Genomic DNA, 24,269 nt, shown 5'->3' with positions numbered 1-24,269 from the left:
CTTCTTTTTGTTTATGTCTTATATTTACCATGTAGTGTTGACAGAATGTATTAAGTAGTACTCTCCAATCCAGTTGTAATGAAAATTGACAACAAAAAATGTATTTTGTACACTTATCTATACTTTCACTGAAGCTTCATGTATAAAATTAAGTGAAATGTTATGCCTGACTTGCTTTTATAACTTTAATGACTCTCCTGCCCAGGACCCCCCAAACCCTTTAGCAATTCCTAGTTTAAGTTACAAATGGTCCCTTTAACAATGTAACGTTTTGGGGAGTGGGATTAGCATTAGGCACATCAATATTTGTTGCTGCACTTCACTCAACCCCAATTCTCCTCTCCCCGCAAAATACACACCAGGTGAGCCTCTCTGGGGAGAGCATGCTACAATCAGGAAGCCACCACAGAAAAGGCCCATTCTCTTGTTGCTACCCTCCTTACCTTTTGGGGAGGGGGACAAAGAGAAGGGCCTCAGATGACAGGGTCTAAGTCAGAGAGAGGCAATCTTTAAGGTCCTGAGCTATGTAAGGCTTTATAGGTCAACACCAGCAATATACGAGTCATCACTCTCCTCCACATACTTGTACTATTACAGTGGTGTACCGGACTTCAAGTAACATTAAACTGAAATTACAATCTAAACTGTAAAAAGAATAGGAGAAACCAACGACCAATATGGCTACACCGCTTTGTCTTTAATAAATAATAAGAATAAGAATAATATTTATATGCTGCCCATCTGACTGGGTTGCCCCAGACACTCTGGGAAGCTCCTAACAAAAAATAGTAAAGGAAATACAATAATAATACAGTGGTACCTCGGGTTAAGAACTTAATACGTTCTGGAGGTCCATTCTTAACCTGAAACTGTTCTTAACCTGAAGCACCACTTTAGCTAATGGGGCCTCCTGCTACCGCCACGCCGCCAAAGCACGATTTCTGTTCTCATCCTGAAGCAAAGTTCTTAACCTGAGGTACTATTTCTGGGTTAGCGGAGTCTGTAACCTGAAGTGTCTGTAACGTGAAGCATCTGTAACCCAAGGTACCACTGTAATCTGCAACCAAAGGTGAAACATAGGGGAAACAGACAGGCACTGTTCTGATATCCAGAAGTCTGGAGTATGTTGTCAGCAATATGCTGACGACACACAGCTCTACTTTTCCTTTACATCTGCAGGTGTGGCAGTGGATGTGCTGGACCATTGTCTTGCTTCGGTAATGTACTGGATGAGAGCCAAGAAAGTGAAGCTCAATTCAGATAAGACTGAGGCACTGTTAGCGGATGGTTCCCTAGACAGGATGGATGGGAAGTTGCTTGCTCTTGATGGGGCTACACTCCCTCTGAAGGAGCAGGTACAAAGGTTGGGGGTACTTCTGGATGCTTTGCTACCTCTGAAGATGGTTTGGAAACTTTTCCTGGTGCAGAATTCAGTGGTCAGGTTGCACACTGGAACAAGGCGGCTTGAGCATATTACAGTGGTACCTCGGGTTAAGTACTTAATTCGTTCTGGAGGTCCATTCTTAACCTGAAACTGTTCTTAACCTGAAGCACCACTTTAGCTAATGGGGCCTCCTGCTACCGCCGCGCCGCCAAAGCATGATTTCTGTTCTCATCCTGAAGCAAAGTTCTTAATCTGAGGTACTATTTCTGGGTTAGCAGAGTCTGTAACCTGAAGCGTATGTAATCTGAAGCGTATGTAACCCGAGGTACCACTGTACACCGATCCTGGCCCAACTGCACTGACTGCCAATTAATTTCCAGGCCAATTCACAGTGCTGATTTTCCTATAAAGCCTTAAATGGATCAGGACTGCAGTACCTCAAGGACTGCCTCTCTCCATATGAATCTACCCAAATTCTGCAATAATCATCTGAGACCCTCCTTCATGTGCCTCCTCCACAAGAGGTCTTGAGGGCGGCAACATAAGCAGGCCTGTTCTGCAGTGGCTCCCCATTTGTGGAATTCTCTCTGGGAGGATTGACTGGTGCCTTCATTATGCACCTTTAGGCGCCAGGTAAAAACATTCCTATACCCTTTAAAATGTGTTTGTGGGAGAGAGTGGGGGCGGGGAGGGTGGTATTGTGGGTGGGTTTTTTTCGTTCTGGTTTTTATTGCGTATTTTGTGTGCTTTTCTTGTATTTTTATGTTGTGAACCTCCTGAGATCTACGGATGAAAGGCAGTATACAAAATTAATAAACAATAAGAAATAAGAAAACACTGAAGAAAAGCATTGAGGCACAAATCTGCAACTAGGAAGGGATTTTAGAAATGCTGCTTCCTTTTTCCAGTGGAAGACTGGAAAAAGTTGTAAATGGACCCAATATGTGAGACTGTTGAATCTGTTTATTGCATTTGTGGAGAGGAACTTATGGCAAGTGCATTAGCTTTCAGCTTCCATGGTTTTCATTGCATGAGTGAATTTGTAGTTAGGTCTTCTCAAACTGAAGGACTTTTGATCTCAGAATCAATAATGATAAATGCCTTCTCATAGATTTCCTTTTCTCTGTAGTTATTGCAACCAAGTAGCCACTGAGTAGTTCAGTATTCTGAGTTGAGAATTTTTGTTGTCCTTCTTTATCAAACATCTCATTAAAAAAAATACATGTTTTTTCTCCCTTTTCAAAGTGTAAGTATGTCTTGAAGATGTAACCAGAGTTATTATTTTTATTAAATTTAATGAACAACAGCTACTCCTCTTTAAAATAATTCAACCTGACCTGCGCAACCAACTTCTGATGCTTCAGTGATTCTCAGATGCTCTCTGAATACACATTACATGTCAGCTGCTGGTTGTACTGTCCCTCAGCTTTGAATACTTCTATTAAAGAATGGCCTTTCAACTATAGAAGTACACAACCATATAGCAGTGGGAGAACCACAGCATTTTGCCAGTCTAACCATACTTATAGGTATGGGAAACGTTCTCTACCAATAGATCAGTGTTTCCTAAACTTGGGTTTCCAAACTGTTGTTGGACTACAACTCCCATCATCCCTAGCTAGCAGGACCAATGGGTGGATGATGGAAATTGTGGTCCCAAAACAGCTGGAGACCCAAATTTGGGGAACCCTGGTATAAATCATTGTCATCCTACCTGGTGCAAAATATCAAACCTTTGAAGAAGAGCAGTTTGAATAGCCAGAGCACCTGCAATGATAGCTGAGATCCGAGTATGAAGAAGAAGACTTGTTAGTCTATTGTTACTCAAATGTCTCCAAGCAACTTGCAACAAATTTAAATCATAAATATAAATACATTATTGCATAAAAACAAAATAAACCAACCCATCTAACAGCCACAGGAAGCTTTGGCAGCATACTACTAACAAAATAACAACATATTGGTCTATCACAGTGTTTCCCAACCTTGGGCCTCCAGATGTTTTTGGCCTACAACTCCCATCATCCCTAGCTAGCAAGACCAGTGGTCAGGGATGATGGGAATTGTAGTTCAAAAACAGCTGGAGGCCCAAGGTTGGGAAACACTGGTCTATCAAAAGCAGGGAGGAAAGAGAAGTGAAAAAGATGTCAATGAAGGCAGAACTTGCTGTGGAGAGCATTCTGCAAATGGGGAAGCACAACTGAAAAGGCCCTCTTTCCTTATCACCACCATCCAAGCCTCCCTCAGAGAGGTGATCTGAAGGCTTGAAGGGTGGAGATTGATTCTGCTGGTGGGAGAGAGTCTCACAATTGGCTCTGCTGGCTTGTGCTGATGGGAGCTGGAGTCCAACAAGGCTTCCCACCCATGTTACATCATCACCCGTGAAGTCACCTCTTTCTCTTAGAAAATAAAATGCTTGTTTGTGACATACAAATTTTGTCTTATTGTCAGTCACCTTGGAATTCTTTTGGCAGGTGGAAAGATGGGCTACATTTTATATAAATAAATATAAGCAATACACCCAAGCTAATCATGCCAGATAAAAACCAGAGCACCCACTGCTAAGCCGGCTTTGGTATGAGTGTTCAAGTTACTCTGCACTGGTTGGAGAGGGGATCCTGAACACACAATCCACCCAGACTTCCTCTTCTGTTAGGTAGTGGGCAGCAGGGTGACCTGCACACCACCAGAATACCTCTCCTATCTCAAGATCCCAATACCAGATACTGCACATATACTCAAAACTGATAGTCCAGTAGACAAAATACCCGGAAAAGGACTGGAATTCTAAGTCAACAGCACCATTGTGTCCCTGCCCTCCAAGCCAACATATGCAAAGGAAGTTGCTTTATAAATTGTGGCACAACCACCAAGGAGACCTGTGTGCTCTTACTTGCTCCAAATGCAATTCACAGAATGGCGTTAAGAGTTCTCAGTGAATTTGATGGCTAATTAATACTTGCTGGCAGCTGCCTCAGAAGACTATCAATGGACTTGTGGACAGGCCACACTCACACAGAACATCTGGCTCACAAATGGCAAATCAGTATAAGCTGTAAGCTAGTCAGAGCTCCTCCACACTCCTAAGGCACTTGCTTGGCAGCTGCTGGCAAATGTGAGACAATCTTGAGAGACTATGGTATTGACTACCATGGATATCTTTATGTTCAAATACAGGATATAAACCATTGAAATATATTGACAAAACCGAATGAGGCACTTTCATAGCTATCTTGGTATCTAAGCTGTTTAAAGCATTAGGTCAAGCACAACAACTAAAACAGGAGTTGGTATAAAGCACTGATATTGTTATGTCTTTCCATAAGTGAATAATCATTTGCTGAGTGTCCTTCCTAAGCAATTAGGAAAGAGTCATAGTCTGAAGCATAGATGTAAATTAGTTTCAAAACGAAAACAAAAGAAATTCAGGAAGTGTTAGGAGGGGCTTGCCTTTTCTTCCTTGTAAAGGTTAGTGGAATGAGCTAGACTGATACCTTGTCTATTTTTCTAAGAGCTAACAAATAAAAGTCACAATATCATAGGGTACTGCAGAAAAGAAGTAGCATCAAAAATGCCATAGGCACTATTCAACAGGTGCTTGTAGCAATCACTTCCCAGAGTAGAAAAATAACAGATTTCAATTTTGAGAGTTAGAAAAGTTGAAGACCCCTTGAGCTTCCTGTACAAATCTTTGCAGGAGAGCTTTTCAAAAATCCAGGTAGATTCCAGAACAACCTCAAAACTATTCTAAAGCAGCTGTGTGTGTGTGTGTGTGTGTGTGTGTGTGAGAGAGATTAAGAACAGTTAACTCTGGCTCACCTGACATTCCAACAGACTGGAAATTGGACAATTTATGGAATTGTCAGAGTCACAATGGAGCGAGCTACTGTATCAAAATACTGAAATCAAAACATTTCAGATACTGAATTGCTTATTTACTGGCTAGATTTCAGTTTTTCTTATGCTTCCTTTGCCACTCTATTACTGGAGACACTCGGGACAAAGATGTCTGTCTACATTATATACTATAAGAAGCATTTCCTAAATGTAGCTACTGTGTTTGCCAATATTTACAACTTCAAAACCTGGAGGATGTCACATTGCTGCCTCCCTCCAATGCTGTAATATATTATTATTATTATTATTATTATTATTATTATTATTATTATTATTATTGGGTAGGATGCATATACATTTGTCAAACATGAGGCCAAAGTACAATTTAAATACATATTCTAGTGATAGTGTAAATATTAAACACTCAGCACTAAATGCAACATTAAACAGTGGCTAAATACAGCGGTAAACAGTGGCAGTAGTGTTCTATAACACAACTGTAGTTTTGAATGTTATACCTCCTAATACTTTGCAGAGATGGGGAGCAAAAAAGGAAGACAACACAACATGCTCTAAACAAAGCCACCAGTTCTTCACCCACAGTGAGGTGATTCTACAAGCCTGGAATCTGTCCATTCATACTGTAAGATTCATTAAGGTGAGCAAGAGAATAAAGAGGGAAAAGGCATAGGGAACCATAGAGTGAAACTACATATTACACTTGATGCTGAGATGCCTCCAAAAATAGCATTGCTACATAACTTCTTCTTCTGCATATCATGTAGGAATGCTTACCTGATAGGCAGCCCCACAGAGTGTATTACATTACCCATTAAAAAGTTAAGACCATCATAGAATCATAGAATTAAGGAAGTAACACATGAAATAACTAAAGAAAATTTCTTTCCATTATCTTATAAGAAGGCTCCTTGGTCTTCTGCAGTCAGGAATCATAAGGGTGTAACCAAGGATATGAAAATCGTCAATGATTTTGAACACTAAGCATGCTATTCTTGCATAGGCTAGCATATCTATTGCTTTTGAAAATACCATGTACAATATAATGATTCTAATCACAGACTACCTAAACCATTTACAGTGGAACCTCATGTTCTGGACAGGATCCGTTCCGGAGGCCCGTCCGCAACACGGAACTGACGATTTAGCACTTCTGTGCATGCGCGAGAGGAGAAACCCAGAAGTAACCCATTCTGGTACTTCCGGGTTGCCGTGGGACGCAACACGAAAACATGTAACCTGAAGCGGACGCAACTTGAGGTATGACTGTAGTGATTTTACCACCACCACATTCTGCTAATGCACCAACAGCTACCTCCTAGAGCAGTGCTTTCCAAACTTTTCATGTTCGTGACACACTTTTTAGACATGCATCATTTTGCAACCAGAGGTGCTCTCCACTGGCAGAGCATATCTGCAAGCTGCCCAGGGTGCTGGTGTGTGCACTCAGCCCCCTGCCACATTGCTACTGCAGCCTCCTCACACCACCATCCCTGGATCCAGGCTTTGCAAGGCCACTCGGGGAGGATGGTGTGGGGACGTGACAGCTATGCACCCTGATTGAAAGACACATAATTTTATTATAATTATTATTTAATGAATTTATATACTGTCCTATACCCAGAGGTCTCAGGGCGGTTGACGCATCCCCACACCATCCTCCCTGAGCTGCCTTGCAAGCTTTGGATCTGGGGAGGGCAGCATGAGAAAGGCATCACTACGTGCCCCTCGATCCTAGCCTGGGATCAAACGGCTGCCATGTCCCCACGCCGCCGCCCCAGCAGCCTTGCTACTTGGATTGCAGCCTTGGTGCCTGCTTTTGTGCTGGAAGAATAAAGCACAGAGTTGTGTGTTTTGCTTTGCTTTGCTTGCTGCAAACCTGGAAATAAGTTGTCTCTCTCTCTCTCAGGTGAGATGCTCCAAGGGTTAAACCTAGAGACTGCCCCATTGCCTAGAGAGGCCCAGGTCTCACAGAGAGGTTTTTTTTGGGGGGATTTAAATACTAACAGCTTCCTATTCTGTTCTAGCTATTCTGGGGAGAAATAAAAAAATGGCTTTGGGATTTCCTAGGAGTAATATTGTTGGGAGGGGGGTTGGTAAATTTGGAGGAAAGGTGAGTAAATAATTCCAAAAAAGGGGAGGATTTGTTGCTGCTTTTCAGAGAGTAGTGGGGGAGGGGACGGGACTTCAATGGAGGATGCAGATATGGAATCTCATTTCTTTGCAACCATCAAGTTCAGCCAGGGAGCAAGTCATTTGCAAAAGGGCTGATTTCAAGGGAGGAAAGTGTTAAAAAGGTTCAAAACTGTCAGATCTTTAAATTGGCCCCGTAGATGTTTGTTTTTAAATGGCAGTGTTAACCTGCAGGAATTAAGCCCTCTGGAGTTGGCAGCACAGATCACCTGCGCCTGTTTGCTGCAGATGGAAAGGTGTGCAGGGCATGGCTGGTGCTAAATGGGCTCTCCGCTGCCTGTATGCCCTTGCTGCTCTCCCCTCCCTCTCACACACCAGAACCCACCCCGCATGCACAGAGCCCTGACAGGGGTGGCAACAGCCGAAGGAGGAGCAGCAAGGGCAGAGTGCACTGTGGTGCAGCTGGCAGAGACGGGCAGGAAAGGGTTGTGCCGCTCTGTACCAGAGAAGCTTCAGCTGCTTCAGCGGAGGGGGAATAGTAATTCTCCTCAGGTAAAAAGACTGGAGATGGGCTGGTTAGTCCAGCATGATGTGACATACCCCCACACTGAAGTCAACATACCAATGTGTTGTGACACACGGTTTGGAAAGTTCTGTCCTAGAGGAAGCAGATTAACAATTTCACAGTAAAAACTATGCACTGAAAGAGCAGCAGTCAATGTACATTTTTACTAGAAAAAAATGGGCAGATAACGTTAAAACTATATTGACTTTTAGAAAAGATGGGATATAATCATAATCAGTCAGTTTAGGCAGAGGACTACTGAATAAAGTTGGTGATTCTAAAAAGGCTGCCCATCAGCAGTCATTTCATCCAGCAATTTCTGTGGGTGAACAAGACCTCATCTACTAGTCTGGCTGGGACTGACAGCTATTTGGCTGCTCCTCTTCCAAAATCATCTCCTGCACTGGGCCATTCCACCTCTGACCTTTATGTAGCATTGTACACAATCAATATCAGTATTTGCTATCCCCCTTCTCTTCCCTTTTTTCTTTTGTATTTTGCCTATAAAACATTATTTTAGGTTGTAAAGCACATCAGGTGAACTGAAAAAGGATATAAATAAATGAAAAGTTGCATAACATTGTATGGCTAGTTGGATCAAGGCTCAGGCTGTAGCTCTTATGTATTCTTAATGTTTGAGTAATGCCTGATTAAAAGCTCTGGATTGCTGATGTGATAAAATCAACGGATTGCCTTTATTACAAAATAAAAACTTGTGATCTTTATAACTACCCAGAAAACATATAAAACAGAAAATAACTAAAATGTGTGTGGACATTTAAAGGTTGCAATTTATTTTTTACATTCATAGTTCACCCTTCCCCCAAAGAGCTCAGGGCAGAACATATGGGGTTAATCCAATTTATCCTAACAACAATCCTGTGAGGCACCTTAAACAGCAGATTGAGAATCTGCAGAAGCAAGCTTCGTATCTGTAGGGATGTGAATCCTGGTTTCTTAAGTCCGAGGCCAATACTTCACCTATCAGATCACACTATTAATTACTCCACACACGAATCATTAATAATTACAGTAGCTTATACTGCACATTAAAATACAATATTGACTACTACTATTCAGTGGCTGTTGCTGTGTATGCTCTCACAATCACATAAGTATATATATATATATATAATTGAAGTTAAGTTTTCTTGACCAAGTTAAGAGAGTGAGCCTATTATAAATTTATTATTATTATTCATATTAATTAAATGTCTATACAACCCTTCATCCAAAGATTACAGGGCAGTTTACAACATAAAAACACAAAAATCATAACATTACATTAAAAGCAATAATGCCCTCCTATGCCCAGTCTTTCCTTTTTAAAGAACCAAGTACTACATTATACATAGTTGTAGGATCTTCAGCAGCTTACTGAATTTCATCTCAGAATAACGCAACTAAGAGCCTGGGTGGGGGGAATATCTAAAAGGAATGATGAACTTGATCATCGTTCTGCAGATATCTGGAAAATGTATCTCACTAATTAGCTGGCTCTGGACAAATGAATTTTGCCAGGACATTTGCTATAAAGATAGTGTGGAATGCCAAAGAAGAGAGAAGCCAAGTCCTGGCTTCGAAGTTCAACGGTGGGCCAAACAGAAATAGGTGACAGAGCTTCAATAGTCTTGTTTTAGAAGGTCAGTTTCTGAATGTGCCACTGCAGAATGCTGAAAATAGGATTCACATCTAAGAGAGTCATGTAAAATAAAAGGGCATTACTTTATATGCTTGGTTACAGAATATGCAAATTTATTTAAAAGCCAGATAACAAGTCAACTGGAAAAAAAACTTTTAATTTTTAGGCCTAATACATGGTCTTAAAATAAAAATCTCCAGCTCATAACAGATCCAAATAAAAATACACTACATTTCTTTTAAAAGATACAGAACTTCTTCTGAGGCTTAGAAAACCTGTTAAGCAGCAACAGAATATACAAGAAAAAGTTCTCAAACTTTGTTCTGTGGGTCACACTTGCAGAATATTTCTTTTCATGCCACACCAATTTTTTTTTATTAACAAGAAATACATTGGAAAACAAAAAAGATCAACTCCTAGCTACATAAGAATATGAATCATTCCCAAAATGTAATTATAAACAAGCCTCTTACATATGTACCTTAAGTATATATACAAACTCAATGAGAGGTGTGAATTTGCTTATGCCAGGTAATCTCATTTATATTCGGTCTAATTTGAGACAAACTAACTCATCTCCTCATCAACACAAAGAAGCCTTTCTCTTTTCTGATCTTTCATATTTGTCAGAGTTGAAAGTCCCTGTTCCTACAAAATGTCATAGAGAACTGTAGAATAATAGCCAATGCTCTCAAAGAGAGGCGTGGATGCAGTTTTTGGTTGTATATTCCCACCCCACCCCACTTTTTGATACTCTACTCTACTCTACTGAAATGTTTAAATGCGTCTTTGATTGTTCTTTTATCTTCCTGCCATACTTGCCATCATCTCCTGCCACACCAATGTTGTGTGCCACACCGTTTGAGAACCACTAGCCTAACCATAGGTTAAAATGAGCACATTGGATTGTTTTCAAAGTTTGCTTTGCATTAGTGGGAAAAAGTGAGATGGGCAGAAAATATACCCAAATGAAACCTTTCTTTTTCTGTGGAAATATTTTTTGTAAGTTTATTAGCAACTATGAGTGGAAGCCAATTAAAGCTACAACATCAGGCAAACTTAGCAATATAAAAGGCTTTAGCTTTATTTTACTATATAAAAATGACAAATTAGATAACTCTCTAGAACAGCCTTTCTCAATCTTGGGTTCCCAGATATTCTTGAACTACAATTCCTATCATCCCTGACCATTGGCCATGTTGGCTAGGAATAACAGGAGTTGTAGTCCAACAACATCTAGGGACAGAAGATCAAGAAAGACTGCTCTAGAACACCACAATTTTTTTATCAGAATTAGCTTAATTTGTATAGGAAAATTTTCCAATTCAAAAATTTCCAGAAAACCCAGATCACTGATGGAAAAGCACTTATGTCCATGCAAAGTGGGGCACCTGATTTTTACTGATTTTCCTCTATCCACAAAAGCAATATGGGATACAGCAAAGAGAGCTTCAATAGATGGTTGAGCAGATCAGTTAAAATTAGGTGTGTGAACAGAAGTATTTTCCACTAATGTAAAATCACCATTTGATACAAGCCCTTGAGTTGTGCCTACTGTGCTATATCCATAGCTAACGCAGATGCTACAAAACATCGGTATAATATGTGTCTGTCCTCCAGAAGCCAGGTTATAAAATTCCGTAATAAATCTAGCTTTGTAACTGTCTCCTAGGGCTATGTCACATAGAAAACCATTGCAGTAGTCATTTTTCAAGTATTATTGGGATTCAGCAATATATTATCCTGACATTTGTTGTTGGAGCAAAATTTAAAGCCACAGGGAAGACTTGGGTTTTAGGCAACATCAAGAGGTTACCTCTGTAGAAGAAAGTATTCTACAACAGCTTGAGAAGGAGATTACAGCAGGATTTGGCTGCAAGATACAAGGTAATGCTACCAAGAAGTTGAGTCACTGCTAGCACTATTCCAATAATTCATTCAAAACTGTTTTTAAATCTGGTAACAGGGATGGATTGGCTTGCCCACTCTAAGCCAACTGCTGAAAACTCTATCATGGTTTCACTCAATGAAACCTGGGAATTGCAGTTTTACAGTTCCCAGGATTCTTTGGAGAGGAACCCACAACTGTTTTAAGCCGTATAATGCTGCTTTAAATGTATAGTATAAGTGAGGTCTGAGTCTAGGAATTTGCTTTCAATTGAAACCAATCCATTACCACTTTTCACTCCACAAAATAAGTCCTCTCCATGCCGCCCCTTGCTTACTGCAGGGATAGCCAAGTTCTCAAAACAAGCCTCTGTGGAAAAAGTTAGCAGATCATGTCCTTTAGAAATGATTTTCATCTCCAGCATCCTCTATGTAGTTAAGACTGGAAAAGTCAAACATATGCTGAATGTAGACATAAAAGGATTTTAAAATGTTAAATGTTCTGAGCACCTAATTTCCATCAACTAACCAGAAATCTGGTATAATTTGCTTTCTGGTATCCTTTGTTTTAGTTTTAAGGAACCTTGGTTTCATGTAATTCCAAAAATGAGATATTAGATATTCTTTGCTCCAGCAATCCTAGGTACACCCTGAAATCTACATAGCACATGGTTGATCCTAATCCAATTAAATCTGTTATCTACTCCCACACTCCATTTTAAGACTGTGACTAAATACAGACTTTGTGGCTTCAACATCAAGCCAGCTCTTTCCCTTCCTCTCTCTCCCTCCTGTCCCTCCCTTCACTTAAGTTCCAACCTGATTAAGAGTCCTAGGGAACTTAAAAAACTTACTATTTTGTGGCTTTTTGGTTTGTCCTAATAAACCTATTGCCAGTCTGTCAATTTCTGAACAATTCTTATAGAACAACATAGGTACTTTTTAAAAAAACATTGCATAAAAAAATTATGTAACCAGGAAATTCCATTCAAATTCCTAGAGATTGCAAAGTGTTTCAGAAGTTGAGCACCCTCATATTAAAATGCCAGATCAATGTATAAGATTATTTATTCATAAAATTATTTACAGACCACCCCTCATATATCAAAGCTGTGTGCAACAAAGTATGCAAGTACAATAATAATCATACAAATAACTAGCTATCTTGAAAAAAATTAAACAACTGAATAGGCCTGTCACATAAAAAGGCCTTTAAGAGGCACCTGAAAATTAACAGTGAGGATGCCTGCCAAGTCTCTGTTGGAAGAGTGTGTGACTATCAACACTAAGTGCCGGGCTTCTAATTGAAGCCAGTCGGTCTTCTGAAACACAACAGAACAACTAATAGCACTCCTCCAGGTGACCTCAGTAATCAATCTAAGGCGGTCCTCAATTTTACTAAGACATTTTCAAAGAGTTTAAGAACATAAGATGCTGGGTAAGACCAATTCTCTATCTAATGCAGCACTGTATTTTCAGTGGCCAGCTGTAAGCTTCAAGAAAGCATGAACACACATATTTGCATGTGTGTGTTAAATTGAGAGAGGGAAACTTATCAAGCTCCCCAATCCCGAAAAATCCACTTTATAGCAAGTGCACTGGTTACTAGCCATGAAAGCTATGTTCTAACTCCACTGTCATGAGGCAGTATGCCTTCAAATAACAGTTGCCAGGAATCACCAGTGGGGAGAATTCTATTGTAAGTGGTTTGTGCTTGCAAGCTTCCCACAGGCATCTGTTTTGTTGTGAGAACAGAATCTGACTACATAGCTCTTTGGCCTGATCCAGCAGGGTTCTTCTTGTGTCCTTAGCTGCATTGCAGGAAAGAACATCTGGTGCTGGCTCCTGCTCCAATGGGGCTGGTTGTTGTATTTTCTGAGCATATGTGGTGTATCCACTGTGATGACTGGGCCAAAGTCTTCTAGAGAGTTTCATTTCTGAGTGGATGAGCAGAACTGGATCTCCACAGTCCAAGTCCAATGCTCTATCCATTAAATCATACTGCCTCTAAGAGGCAAATCTTTCCTCCACTGCTGGACCTGAAATGTTATTCTTACTTGGGAAATTACACACAGAGGTGTGCATTACAAAGTGGGCCAGAAGGCCGAGCAATGTAAAAAACAGGAGTGTATCATTAAGTATGCAGAACAGAGATGAGGACCATTCGAAAGAGCTGAAAATACAACCAGAGTAGATGTGTAACCCACTTGTAGTGAGTGGGTGAAAATATTTTCTGTAGGAGCTAGCTGTGCTCACTTGAAATTGAGCCCAACCCCTATAATAAAATCTCCATAGGTACAGGTAACGACACTTTAGGCACTTCCAATGGATGCGCAATGGCTTTGGGACCCAGAAGAGGCAGAAAAGGGGCATAATGGTGCGGGCACACTTATACATGCTCAGGGCTGCCATACGTCCTGATTTTCCCAGACATTACAGTGGTACCTTGGGTTACAAACACCTCGGGTTACAAACGCTTCAGGTTACAAACTCCGCTAACCCAGAAGTAGTACATTGGGTTACAAACTTTGAAGAAGAAGAAGAAGAAGAGTTTGGATTTGATATCCCGCCTTTCACTCCCCTTCAGGAGTCTCAAAGTGGCTAACATTCTCCTTCCCCTTCCTCCCCCACAACAAACACTCTGTGGGGTGAGTGGGGCTGAGAGACTTCAAAGAAGTGTGACTGGCCCAAGGTCACCCAGCAGCTGCATGTGGAGGAGCGGAGACGCGAACCCGGTTCCCCAGATTACGAGACTACCGCTCTTAACCACTACACCACACTTTGCCCCAGGGTGAGAACAGAAATCGTGCACTGGTGGTGCGGCGGCAGCGGGAGGCCCCATTAGTGAAAGGTTAATTAGTTAATTAGTGAAACCTCAGGTTAAGAACAGATTCAGGTTAAGAACGGACCTCCGGAACGAATTAAGTCTGCAACCCGAGGTACCACTGTACTGGGATATCAAAGGCAGAAGTGACATCCTTTTTGTTAAAAAAAAAAAAAAGGCTCAACAACTTTAGGGGTGTCCTGGATTTTACAGAACCCTGTATGAAATGGTCACTGCCTGTGTTCTAACAGCAGCTTCAGTCTCTAGAGTCTGCCTGTCTCTTTCTGGACACAACAATGCAACTATGTTATTCCAGGAAGGAAAGCCCTTGCCAAAATACTGCAAACTTTAGTAACTTCCCAGTAGGACTATTGTAACAAACCCAACATGAGACTGCCCTTTAAATCATGCTCAAAAATTTAAGTGGTTCAAAATGCCACTGCCAGAATAGTTACTGGCTCTGACAAGACAAGAATGCATAACTTTTAAAACTGTTAGTTTTTTCACTGGTTCCCAACCCCAATTCAATGTGCTGGTTCAGCTAGCTTTCCAAAAACTCCAGCACCTCTAACTTGTCTATGTAGGCAAAGTTGGGATACTGATCAAGCTTTTTAAAAAAATCATCACACAGAACACAAGTACTGTGCAAAATTGTCTGACCTTTGAAAACAAAAACCTGGATATACTAAAAAGTCCTTCATACACATGATTATGCAAATTCATTATAAGCACTAGTTCAAACTATACATTTGTAATAGTCTGTCATCCTAGAAAAACTTCATATGGAGGAGACAATATGAATGAAACATGTAGCAAAGTACTGGAGTGTGCATCTTCAATATTCCAGCCAGACAGCCACACCCTCAATTCAAGATGCTCCGTTCCAGTCCTTCCTCTGTGGGGTTTTCTGTTCCCCCACCCACACAGCTTAGCCCTCAGTGAGCTGTTTGGTTCCCTGCTGTTTAGGAGGGTTGATAAAGTTTTCCTATGCTTCTGCAAACCTTGGAATTCCTCCCTCCTTCTCAATTATCCCATTTTGGTGACATTCCTATTGGCACTATGTTAGAGGGGGTGACCAATTACATCTATTACATCATTTATAATATATGCAAACATCCCAACCTGAACAATATCAAAAATAAATTACTTTATCTTGGAGACATTAAAATTTAAACATATCCCAAATCTAACCAAAGCTTTACAGGCTTTACTTGGTTAGTCAATGTGAAACACAACCCACTAACTGTAATTCTGTGTCAGCCTGAAAGTCCAGCTATATGAGATTCTTTTAACCAGCAGCTGTGTGATCCTCTTAGATAGATTGTTACCAACAGGAGGCTGATGATGATGCAAGGCAAACAAGCTTTCCGTTTCAGTACACAGATAACACAAGTGGATCCCAGCCTGAGATTCTGTCCAGTTTCACTGTGGATCTTTACAACCAAACAATTGTTTAGCCAACAACACAGTTAATTCTGATGTTTTAAGTATAAGGATGTAAAATGTTGACCATCAAAGCACCAAATGGCTTCAGCCCTGTATACCTGAAGGGGTGTACCCCATCATTCAACCTGGACACTGAGGTCCAGCTCTGAGGGCTTCTAGCAGTTCCCTCATTGTGAGAAGTGAAGTTACAGCGAACCAGGAAGAGGCCTTCTTGGTAGTTGCGCCTGACCTATGGAATGCCCTCCTATCAGATGTCAAAGAGATAAACAATCATGTGACTTTTCATATACAGCTGAAGGCAGCCTAGTTTCAGGAAACTTTTAATGTTTGATGTTTTGTTTTGTTGTGCTCTGTTAAATTTTGTGGGAAGTCCTCCAGAGCGACTGGGACAATCCAATCAGACAGGCAGGGTACAAGAACTATTTATGATTTTGTTTATTGAAATTAACAATTGTTTTAACTGAGATTGCACACTTTTATCCTTTTTAGGGGAAACCCAGCCAGATGGATGGGGTATAAATTATTATTATTATTACTACTACTACTATTAGGTATGTTCACACAAAAATTTCACATGCACTTTCCAGTTTGTCTCCTGAAAAATTCACTTTTTCCTTCAATTAAACTAACTAAATATGTGAAATAAAACTTTCTAAAGTGTTAACATTATACTTGAGAGCTTTTATCAGGTCTTTATTCAGTTTCTGAGTATAGTTGAATATTATTATATCATATCATATCATATCATATCATATCATATCATATCATATCATATCATATTATAAGTGTGTGTCTAAATCCAGATTGTAATAAGTTTTTGCTGACATGCTAAAGTAGAAGCAAGAGTTTAATCCTATCCATTCAGAATGATGTGAAGTGATAAAAAAAAAAAATGCCTATCACTTAGATGAAAGCACCATTGTTAAAGCACTCATAAAACAGGTTCTTTGAAACTCATGTTCCTTCCACAGTAAATATCAGGAGATCATCCTTATCTTTGTGAGATATTTACACATAAAATTGCATGAATATTTTAAAGTTAGAGACTAAGCTATTTAGAAGTTAAATCAGTATATCAAAACTTTACACCTGCACAGCTATCCAAAATAAATTTTGGCAGATCATAAATTTAAATAAGACAGAAACACAAGGTTGTCTACTAGATTCTAAATAGATACTGGTTATGCAGAAAGTTAATTACAACAATGATCTTTCTGACCCCTATTGAAAGAATTTAAGAATAAGATCATGTCTAGTTAGCATGTCTGGGAATGTAAAGATCTGGAATTCATCACTAGTTTATTTCCCCCATTAGATAATAACATATATTTTCACACACCAGACAGCATATATTTATACGTTCACACAACCACCAACAGCAACTATTATTATTACTGCTATATATGATCATTTGATACAAACAGTAATGGCTACATCCTTAAGCACACCTGAAAATAAACTCCACTAGAATTAATAAAAGTAATTTTGCTAAGGGTCCAAATATGCACGGTTGCAATCCTGATGAAGTAATCCAAACCTTTGATCTGCCATGCTGAAGGGGGTGCGTGGATGAGCTGGAGATGCCTTTCTGCCCAAACATGCTAATAAGGAGCACCCCAATGCCCAAACAAAAGGCAGGCAGAGGTTCCCACCTGCAGTACCCCTAACCAGCAGTAGTCAATGGTAACCTTCAAAATGAGACACTTTGGGACAGAACTTTTGACATCAAGCCCAACTGAGACCTCTCAGGTTTTGCTAGCCTGGGAGCTCACATAGCAAATACAGTAGACATTTTTGCCTCTCCCCACCCTTCTCCCCATCTGACTAGTGCATGTAGCAGGGTTGTGGATGCAGCAGTGGCTACACTGGTCTATTTAGCCCTGCCACTGCCAACCAGGGATTTGGACTGCCCATTAAATTCATTTCCATGAAACACACTTATGATCTTAGAATTGATTTGATTTCAAAGAAAAGACCTCAAAATCAGCCACCGTATACCTTCAAATAATTTTAGCCTTTGGGTCATATTCCTACAATACCCTTATCAATGCCAAAAAAAGATAGTTCAGATCCGGCCAGCAGGGTCAATGGTAAGAGATGATGGGAATTTGAGTCCAGCAACATCTTGAGGACCACAGGTTCAACATACCTGCTCTACAGTATGTAACAAATTGAGCAGTGAGAGGGAAAATTGCTGTGCCATTGTTCTTCCATCCCTACAGTCAAAGTTTGGGAGAATACGGAACCTAAAGATCATACAGCGAAGGCTATCATAAACCAAGGAAAAAACAACGAAGACTCAAATATAAGTACAATTAACAATTAACTGATTAAATAGTTATAAGAAAATTCAAATATAAATGTGTGCTTGTCAACTATCTCATTCATTGGTAGCAAAGTAGATTTGCGTCTGATTGAGCAAATTAGAAGAATGATGTGCTTTAAGTAAAAGGGTTATCATACAGTCTTCCACTGAAAGCTAGGAGAGGAAGAGGTCAGGAATATCTCAGAAGGAATCAGAGTGCCACAGCCTCTTCACAATTGCTTATACCTGTCTTAAGAAACCTGCTAGATGTGTATTCCAATGCACAGCCTAAAGAGAGCAATTACTTTAAAAGCTCACAAGATGCCTAGGCATTGCTACTGAGAATTAGCTTTGTAGATATTTGCCAATTTAAAAGAATCATTAAGGCAGCCCTCCTGTTGGAGCTGGGAATGAAAGAAGTTGCATTTTGCCAGGTCAGACAATTTTCCAGGACTGTCTACAGTCTGTCTTGCAGTTCATGGAACTCACATATTCATACTACACACAACAATAGTGTGCCAACAGCTCTCCCCCCCCCCAAGTATGCAATGCTTTTTATGTACACAGTCTTAATAATACTGAATACAGCAATACCTTGGAAGATAGGACAGAATATCCAAAAAACAGAAAGGGGCTGTGTCTGATTGATACCGGTTTGTCTAAAGCCAAGTAATGTAGTAGTGGACCTTGGAGTCTCTAATTTCAGCAGCACCCTGTACCACTCCAGAATTCAGCACCCCTGCCTTCCATTCTATATAATAGTTGCAGCACCCTGAGTCTTTGTGCTCCTCTAATCCATCTCTGGTCCCGGCTCAAAACACACAGACAAAGGCTTCAACTTGTAAGTAGGAAAGATATCCTTATTCAGGCAAGTAACTGTACAGGCTTGGCAGCAGACATAGTGCTCAGAAGTCATGATTCAGGCGTTCAGGAGCATAGAAAGTAGAGAAGAAAGTATCCCAACAAGTTTCCCTGCCCTCACCTCCCAAGCTTTTAAAGATAAGGTATGCCTGAGTTTAGTCACAAGAGTCACTCATCTTGTGGGAATGCTGAGATTACAAACGCATGCTGTCAGGGCAGATGGGTCATTTTTTGTCAGTGAAGGCAGCACCTGATTCTAGGTCACAAGACAACACCATTATGTTTATGCTTCTGTTCAGTTGCTGCTGCCTCCTTTTCAGCCTTAGAATAATAGAATCAGACAGTGTTCGAAATTATCCATGCGCCAGGTTCATTTTGCACCTGGCTTTCAACCACTTGCAACCAAGAGAAGATGCTTAGGAACCAGGATGGCCCCTGGCACCTCCATCATTTGGAGGTGCATGCCTGGGGACCATTGGATCTGGACTGTTTTCACACACCAATATTCCATCCTTTAGAATTCCATCAGCTATATTTTATCTGTACTATCAGAATGAATTTCTGGAACGAAAATGCATTGGGGTTTTTTGCAGCCTGAGCAGGAGCAGTCACTGCTAACAGAAAGAGGTAGGAATAGGCCAATAGATCTGTGAACTGCCCCTGGATTGAGTGACTTTTCTTCTTTAAGTTCTAAAAGTACTTAATCTAGCTCAAGTTTGTCATCTGAACTAGCCAGATGTTTAACTGAGAATCAATCACAGTCAGTCCATCATTTGAAAAATAAGACTTTAGAGCAGCTTTACCCCCAAATGGCAACTAGACATCCCATTTTGGCAACTGTAGCCTTGGTTTGAGGAGGCATTTGGTGCTTATCTTATATATCTGAGTTTCTAACACTGGAATCAGAGTTGGAAGGAACCACAAGGGTCATCTAGTCCAACCCCTTCCAATGCAGCAATATTTTCCCAATGTGGAGCTCAAACTCACAACCCTGATACAGTGGTACCTCGAGTTACAGAAGCTTCAGGTTACAGACTCCGCTAACCCAGAAATAGTACCTCGGGTTAAGAACTTTGCTTCAGGATAAGAACAGAAATCGCATGGTGGCAGCAGTGGGAGACCCCATTAGCTAAAGTGGTACCTCAGGTTAAGAACAGTTTCAGGTTAAGAACAGACCTCCAGAATGAATTAAGTTCTTAACCTGAGGTACCACTGTATTAAGAGTCTCATGCTCTACCAACTGAGCCATCTCAGCCTCCTCCCTCCTGGCTGATCAAAGCCCACCCCTGCTCTTTAGGAAGGTCGGAGGGGACAGCCGGCATCCCAGCTTCCTCTTGCACAATGGTTAAAGACAGCGTGGAAAGGGGAGGTCCCTTTCTTACAAATAAGGCTTCCCCAATTCACCCCCCCCCCATTTCTTCTTCTTCCTGTGAATCCAATCCCAAGGCCTATGGTCTCACAACACCTAATAAACTTTACCTAAGGCTGAATCTAGGACTTCTTCATTCATCACTTATGATCAAAGCTACACCATTTGTCATTATTTATTAAGTTACACCTACCCACCCCAATCCACCTTTTGGGCCAAACCTTCAGAAAATGGTTTAGAAACCCATAAAACAGCACCTAATTAGAACAAAGAGAACCAGCATTAAAAACCAAGAAGAGGTTTGGTAGAGCAAAAAGAGGGTTAAGAAATATTTAAAACCTAACAGAGGGCCAAATTAAGTTATCATACCAGTAAGTTCCAAAAGTGTGAGACCACAACTGAAAAAGCCCTTTCCCAACGCTAACACCTTCTGATATTTATCAGTGGCAGGACAGGGAGCAGGACCTCAGAGGTCAGTCTTAGAGTCACCTAGAGGGAATTCTGCATTTCCTCAAGTACAAAATAGTGTTAATTGACTGCAACTTCCCAATGAAGGAGGAGAAACTTTTGGAAATACATGAGTGGTAGCACATTTATTGCAAAAGCAACAAAATAAAGCCCTATCACATGGTATACTGGAGCAGCAAAGTAAAATAAATGAATGAATGAATCTGAGAACTATGGAGCAAACATGAATTTATAACTGATGCTTTTAGGGTTCTAACCAAATTATCTCTCAAAAACTGGTATTCCCATAGACAAATTAATAATTAAGAGTTGGGAGTCACTTGTAACACACACAATTCAATAAAGTATTTGGCAAAAGGTGTTACAGGACCAAATGTCCTCAAATATTTTGAGCAAGCAGACACAAATTTTAGCTTCATAAAAGAAAACTTTGAGGGAAACATGACAAAATAAATGCTAAAAATATTATTTCTGCATTGTCTTACAGTAGACAACTATCTGACAACTATTATAGCAAAATTAGAATGAAAGAAAACAGTGCAATCCTATACTCAGAAGCATACCTTACTCCCAGGTAAATCATTTCCAAAGGCGTTTTCCTCACCATGTAGTTATCCTTTCAAAATCTGTAATAGGAAAGCCACCTAAGTGCTAAAGCATCTTCAGTTAACTCCAATATGCAAAGTTACCTGTTCTTTCAAAATGGTGCATCTTATTCTACTTTTGTTTTATCACCAAGAACTATAAAAATAAGTAGAAAGCTCACAAAAAACACAGTATCACTACTAACCTAAAACTATGAAGAAAAATAAAGTGTGGTTTTGTTTCCTTTTAGTATCATAATTAATTTTATTTTCCACTAGCACAGAATTGCACAAGTTACAAACTAAGAAGACTTGAGCTGCCATTTTCAAACAACCTACCAAACTGGTCACTCCAAAACAGACAGGCAGTGGCAGTTTAGCAACCGCTGCAACTTCAGTTTTATGCAAGCTCTTGAACATCGATTTAAAAGCAGTTGCATAAGCCCCAGAAAGGCAAAAATCTCTTTCTGCACTCTTCATCATTATTATTCCAAGTGGGTGGGGGTGGGGGAGAGAAATATTTACAGAGAAACTGAGCATTACCTGAGTGTCACTTACATCGTCGCTAACGAGCTGGGCTATTATGCAGCAGAGCACAGGAAGGCACCTGGCGTGCAAATATACCAGGCGCACCACACAAGAGCAGAAAGATGTGGAGGGAAAACATCCCCCGCCTCATCCCTTCCTTGCCTACCTTCCTGGTCACATAGACCTCTGCCAACACCGGGGCAAGCAGAAAACCAGGTTAGCTGCAGGAGCAAACAGCCGGTTTAATCTGAGTGCCCGAAGGTGGCGAGGAGGGGGGAGGGGAGGGAGGAGAAGAAAAAGAAACAGCCCCCCCCCCCCATTATCAAGTCACTTCCCCCACCGTGTGAAAGCGCGTGGGCGCCACGGCGGATTCACTTGTCATGTCACTCAGCCCCAACGCCATGGAGCCGGTCCCCCTCTCCCCCTTCCTTGCCTCAGACAGACACGGCGGCCGCCGCCACCGCAGCAGCAGCAGCTCAGGTGGGAACGGAGCCGAGCATCTCTCTCCCCACCACCACCTCCCGTCGGGGAGGAGGCTTTGCTGCTTCGGTCACGGTCGCCTCCGTCTCTTTCTCTCGCCCTCCCTCTCATCCCCCCCCCCGGCCATTTGCCTCTCCCGCCGCCACTTACTTGCCGATCACCTCGCAGAGCTCATACACATCCTCGAAGAGCACGTCGTCGTCGGCCATGGTCCAGATGGGGGCAATTCGCCACACGGGCGGCCGAGGCGGGAAGGGGGCGCGGGCACGATCCCCTCCGCGCTCCCCGCGCGACGCGCCGCCGCCACCACCGCGTTAAATCCCAGCCGCCTCACGCCGCACAGATCCAAATCCGGCCCGGAGGCTCCAACGGCCACGCCGGGAATCCCTTCAGCCGCCGCTCCTTGTTCCTTCCTCCTGTGGGCCTCAGCCTCCCCGCGTGTCTCTCTCCGTCTCTCTCTCTTGCCGCCGCCGCCGCCGGGTCCTCACCTTTCCCCACCCCGTCCGTCGCGACCCTTTTCCCTTTGCTCCCCCACCGCTGCGGCCCTGGAGGCTAATGCCGGCAGGCGGCGGCGGCGGGCGGGGTGGAGCAGGGACCACGGAGGGGATGGATACGGAGATGAACCGGCGGAAGGCAGAGCCGCCTCATTCGCCTCCCCTCCCCCACTGGTGCACACTCACACGCGAAGGGGCCGGGGAGAGAGAGGGAGAGGGAGAGAGAACGCGCGCGCGCGCACACACACACACAGGGAGTGAGCGAGGGAGAGGCAGGCGCGGCTCCGACCACGCGCCAAGCAACTGCCGCGCTAAGCTGTTTAATGGAGGGCGGGCGCGCCGCCGCCGCCACCTTTCTAATCAGTCACGCAACCGCCCAGAGCCAGCGCGCGCGCTCCCTTCTTCGAAGTGCGCGCGCGCAGCCTTCTTCTTCTTCGCCTTCCTCCCTACCCCGCCCGGCCGTTCTCTCGTCTCCTCTCCCTCCCTCCCTCTTCCCCCATTTGACAAGTCCTTTGCCAGAACCGCGCGCAGAGCCACGCCCACAACACCCCCCCCTCCAGGGGGCGCAAAGGGAACGCTCTGCGCAGACGCGGGTGTGTAACGTCATAGGGAAGGCGAAGGGGAAAATGAGGCGGGGCGCCGTAGCGCTCTTCTGGGGGGCGGGCGGGCAGGCGGGCTTTCATTGTAGTAGCTTTGGAGCCTGTGCTTGGAGAGCGTAGTGAGGCTTGTAGGAGCTCGCGCGGAGAAGTGAGAGCGGCTCCCTGGCGCGGCGCGGCGCAGCAGCGTGTAGTGTTTGCGGAGAAGTAGCCGCGGTTCCTCCTCAGCGCTGTTTTCTGTCCTCCGTGACTAGTTTTTATGGGAACAAGAAGTCAGTTTGGCTTGTGCAAGAAGTTAGACGGGGCTGAGGAAGGACAGGTAATGTAGCCGGGCGTGCCTCTTTGGCGCTAAGGTACCTGACCGGGGCAGCCGGACAGGTTTTCTTCGGATCCGCACAAGGAAAGCGAGGAAGCCGCCTTGGGGAGCTGATTTTGGATGTCGTTGAAAGGCAGCACATTGTTGGCTATTTAATTAATCATTTGCATTTTCCTTGTTAAGCAAGAGGGAGAAGAGCTTGCGGGATGTTTTTGTTTCTGGATGCTGTTTTATTAAAATACAAGTTTGGGTTCTTTACCCCCACTCCCCCAAATGCTTGTGTTGGATGTTTGAGTTAAGTAGGAATGTAGTTATTTTTAAAAGGTGGGTTTAAAGCATACTTGTTAGGCTGCAACAGGAGATAGGCGTACTTCATGACAATATTCATAACTCTGAGCTGGTAGTCACACCCCTTCTAAGACTACAGAACAAAAATGTATTTTTTAATTATGTGGACATTATGGCTTCAATATCAAACTAGCTATTTTTGCTTACTCAAAAGTCTGCTCACTATTTTGTAATACTTTATCTT

The 24,269-nt window shown here is 42.2% G+C and overlaps 1 protein-coding gene across 13 annotated transcripts in view; it reads right to left on the bottom strand.

The window, feature by feature from the left end:
* The window catches only part of CASK (calcium/calmodulin dependent serine protein kinase), a 125,515-nt gene extending 102,323 nt beyond the window's left edge, over positions 1-23,192 (bottom strand). For 5 of the 13 annotated variants that reach the window (XM_081858579.1, XM_081858583.1, XM_081858572.1 and 2 more), the window contains exon 1: positions 22,482-23,188. In XM_081858579.1, the coding sequence (XP_081714705.1) occupies positions 22,482-22,540 (59 nt within the window). In that variant the 5' untranslated portion in view covers positions 22,541-23,188. Of the gene's footprint in view, positions 1-21,302; positions 21,366-22,481 lie in introns of all 13 variants that reach the window. The other 8 variants (XM_081858581.1, XM_081858573.1, XM_081858582.1 and 5 more) reach the window with 6 other exon arrangements.
* Between the last annotated feature and the right edge of the window lie 1,077 nt (positions 23,193-24,269).

This window comes from Podarcis erhardii (assembly GCF_964252035.2).
Source record: "Podarcis erhardii genome assembly, chromosome: 4".
Taxonomy (NCBI): domain Eukaryota; kingdom Metazoa; phylum Chordata; class Lepidosauria; order Squamata; family Lacertidae; genus Podarcis; species Podarcis erhardii.
This window is presented reverse-complemented; position numbering and strand designations above follow the sequence as displayed.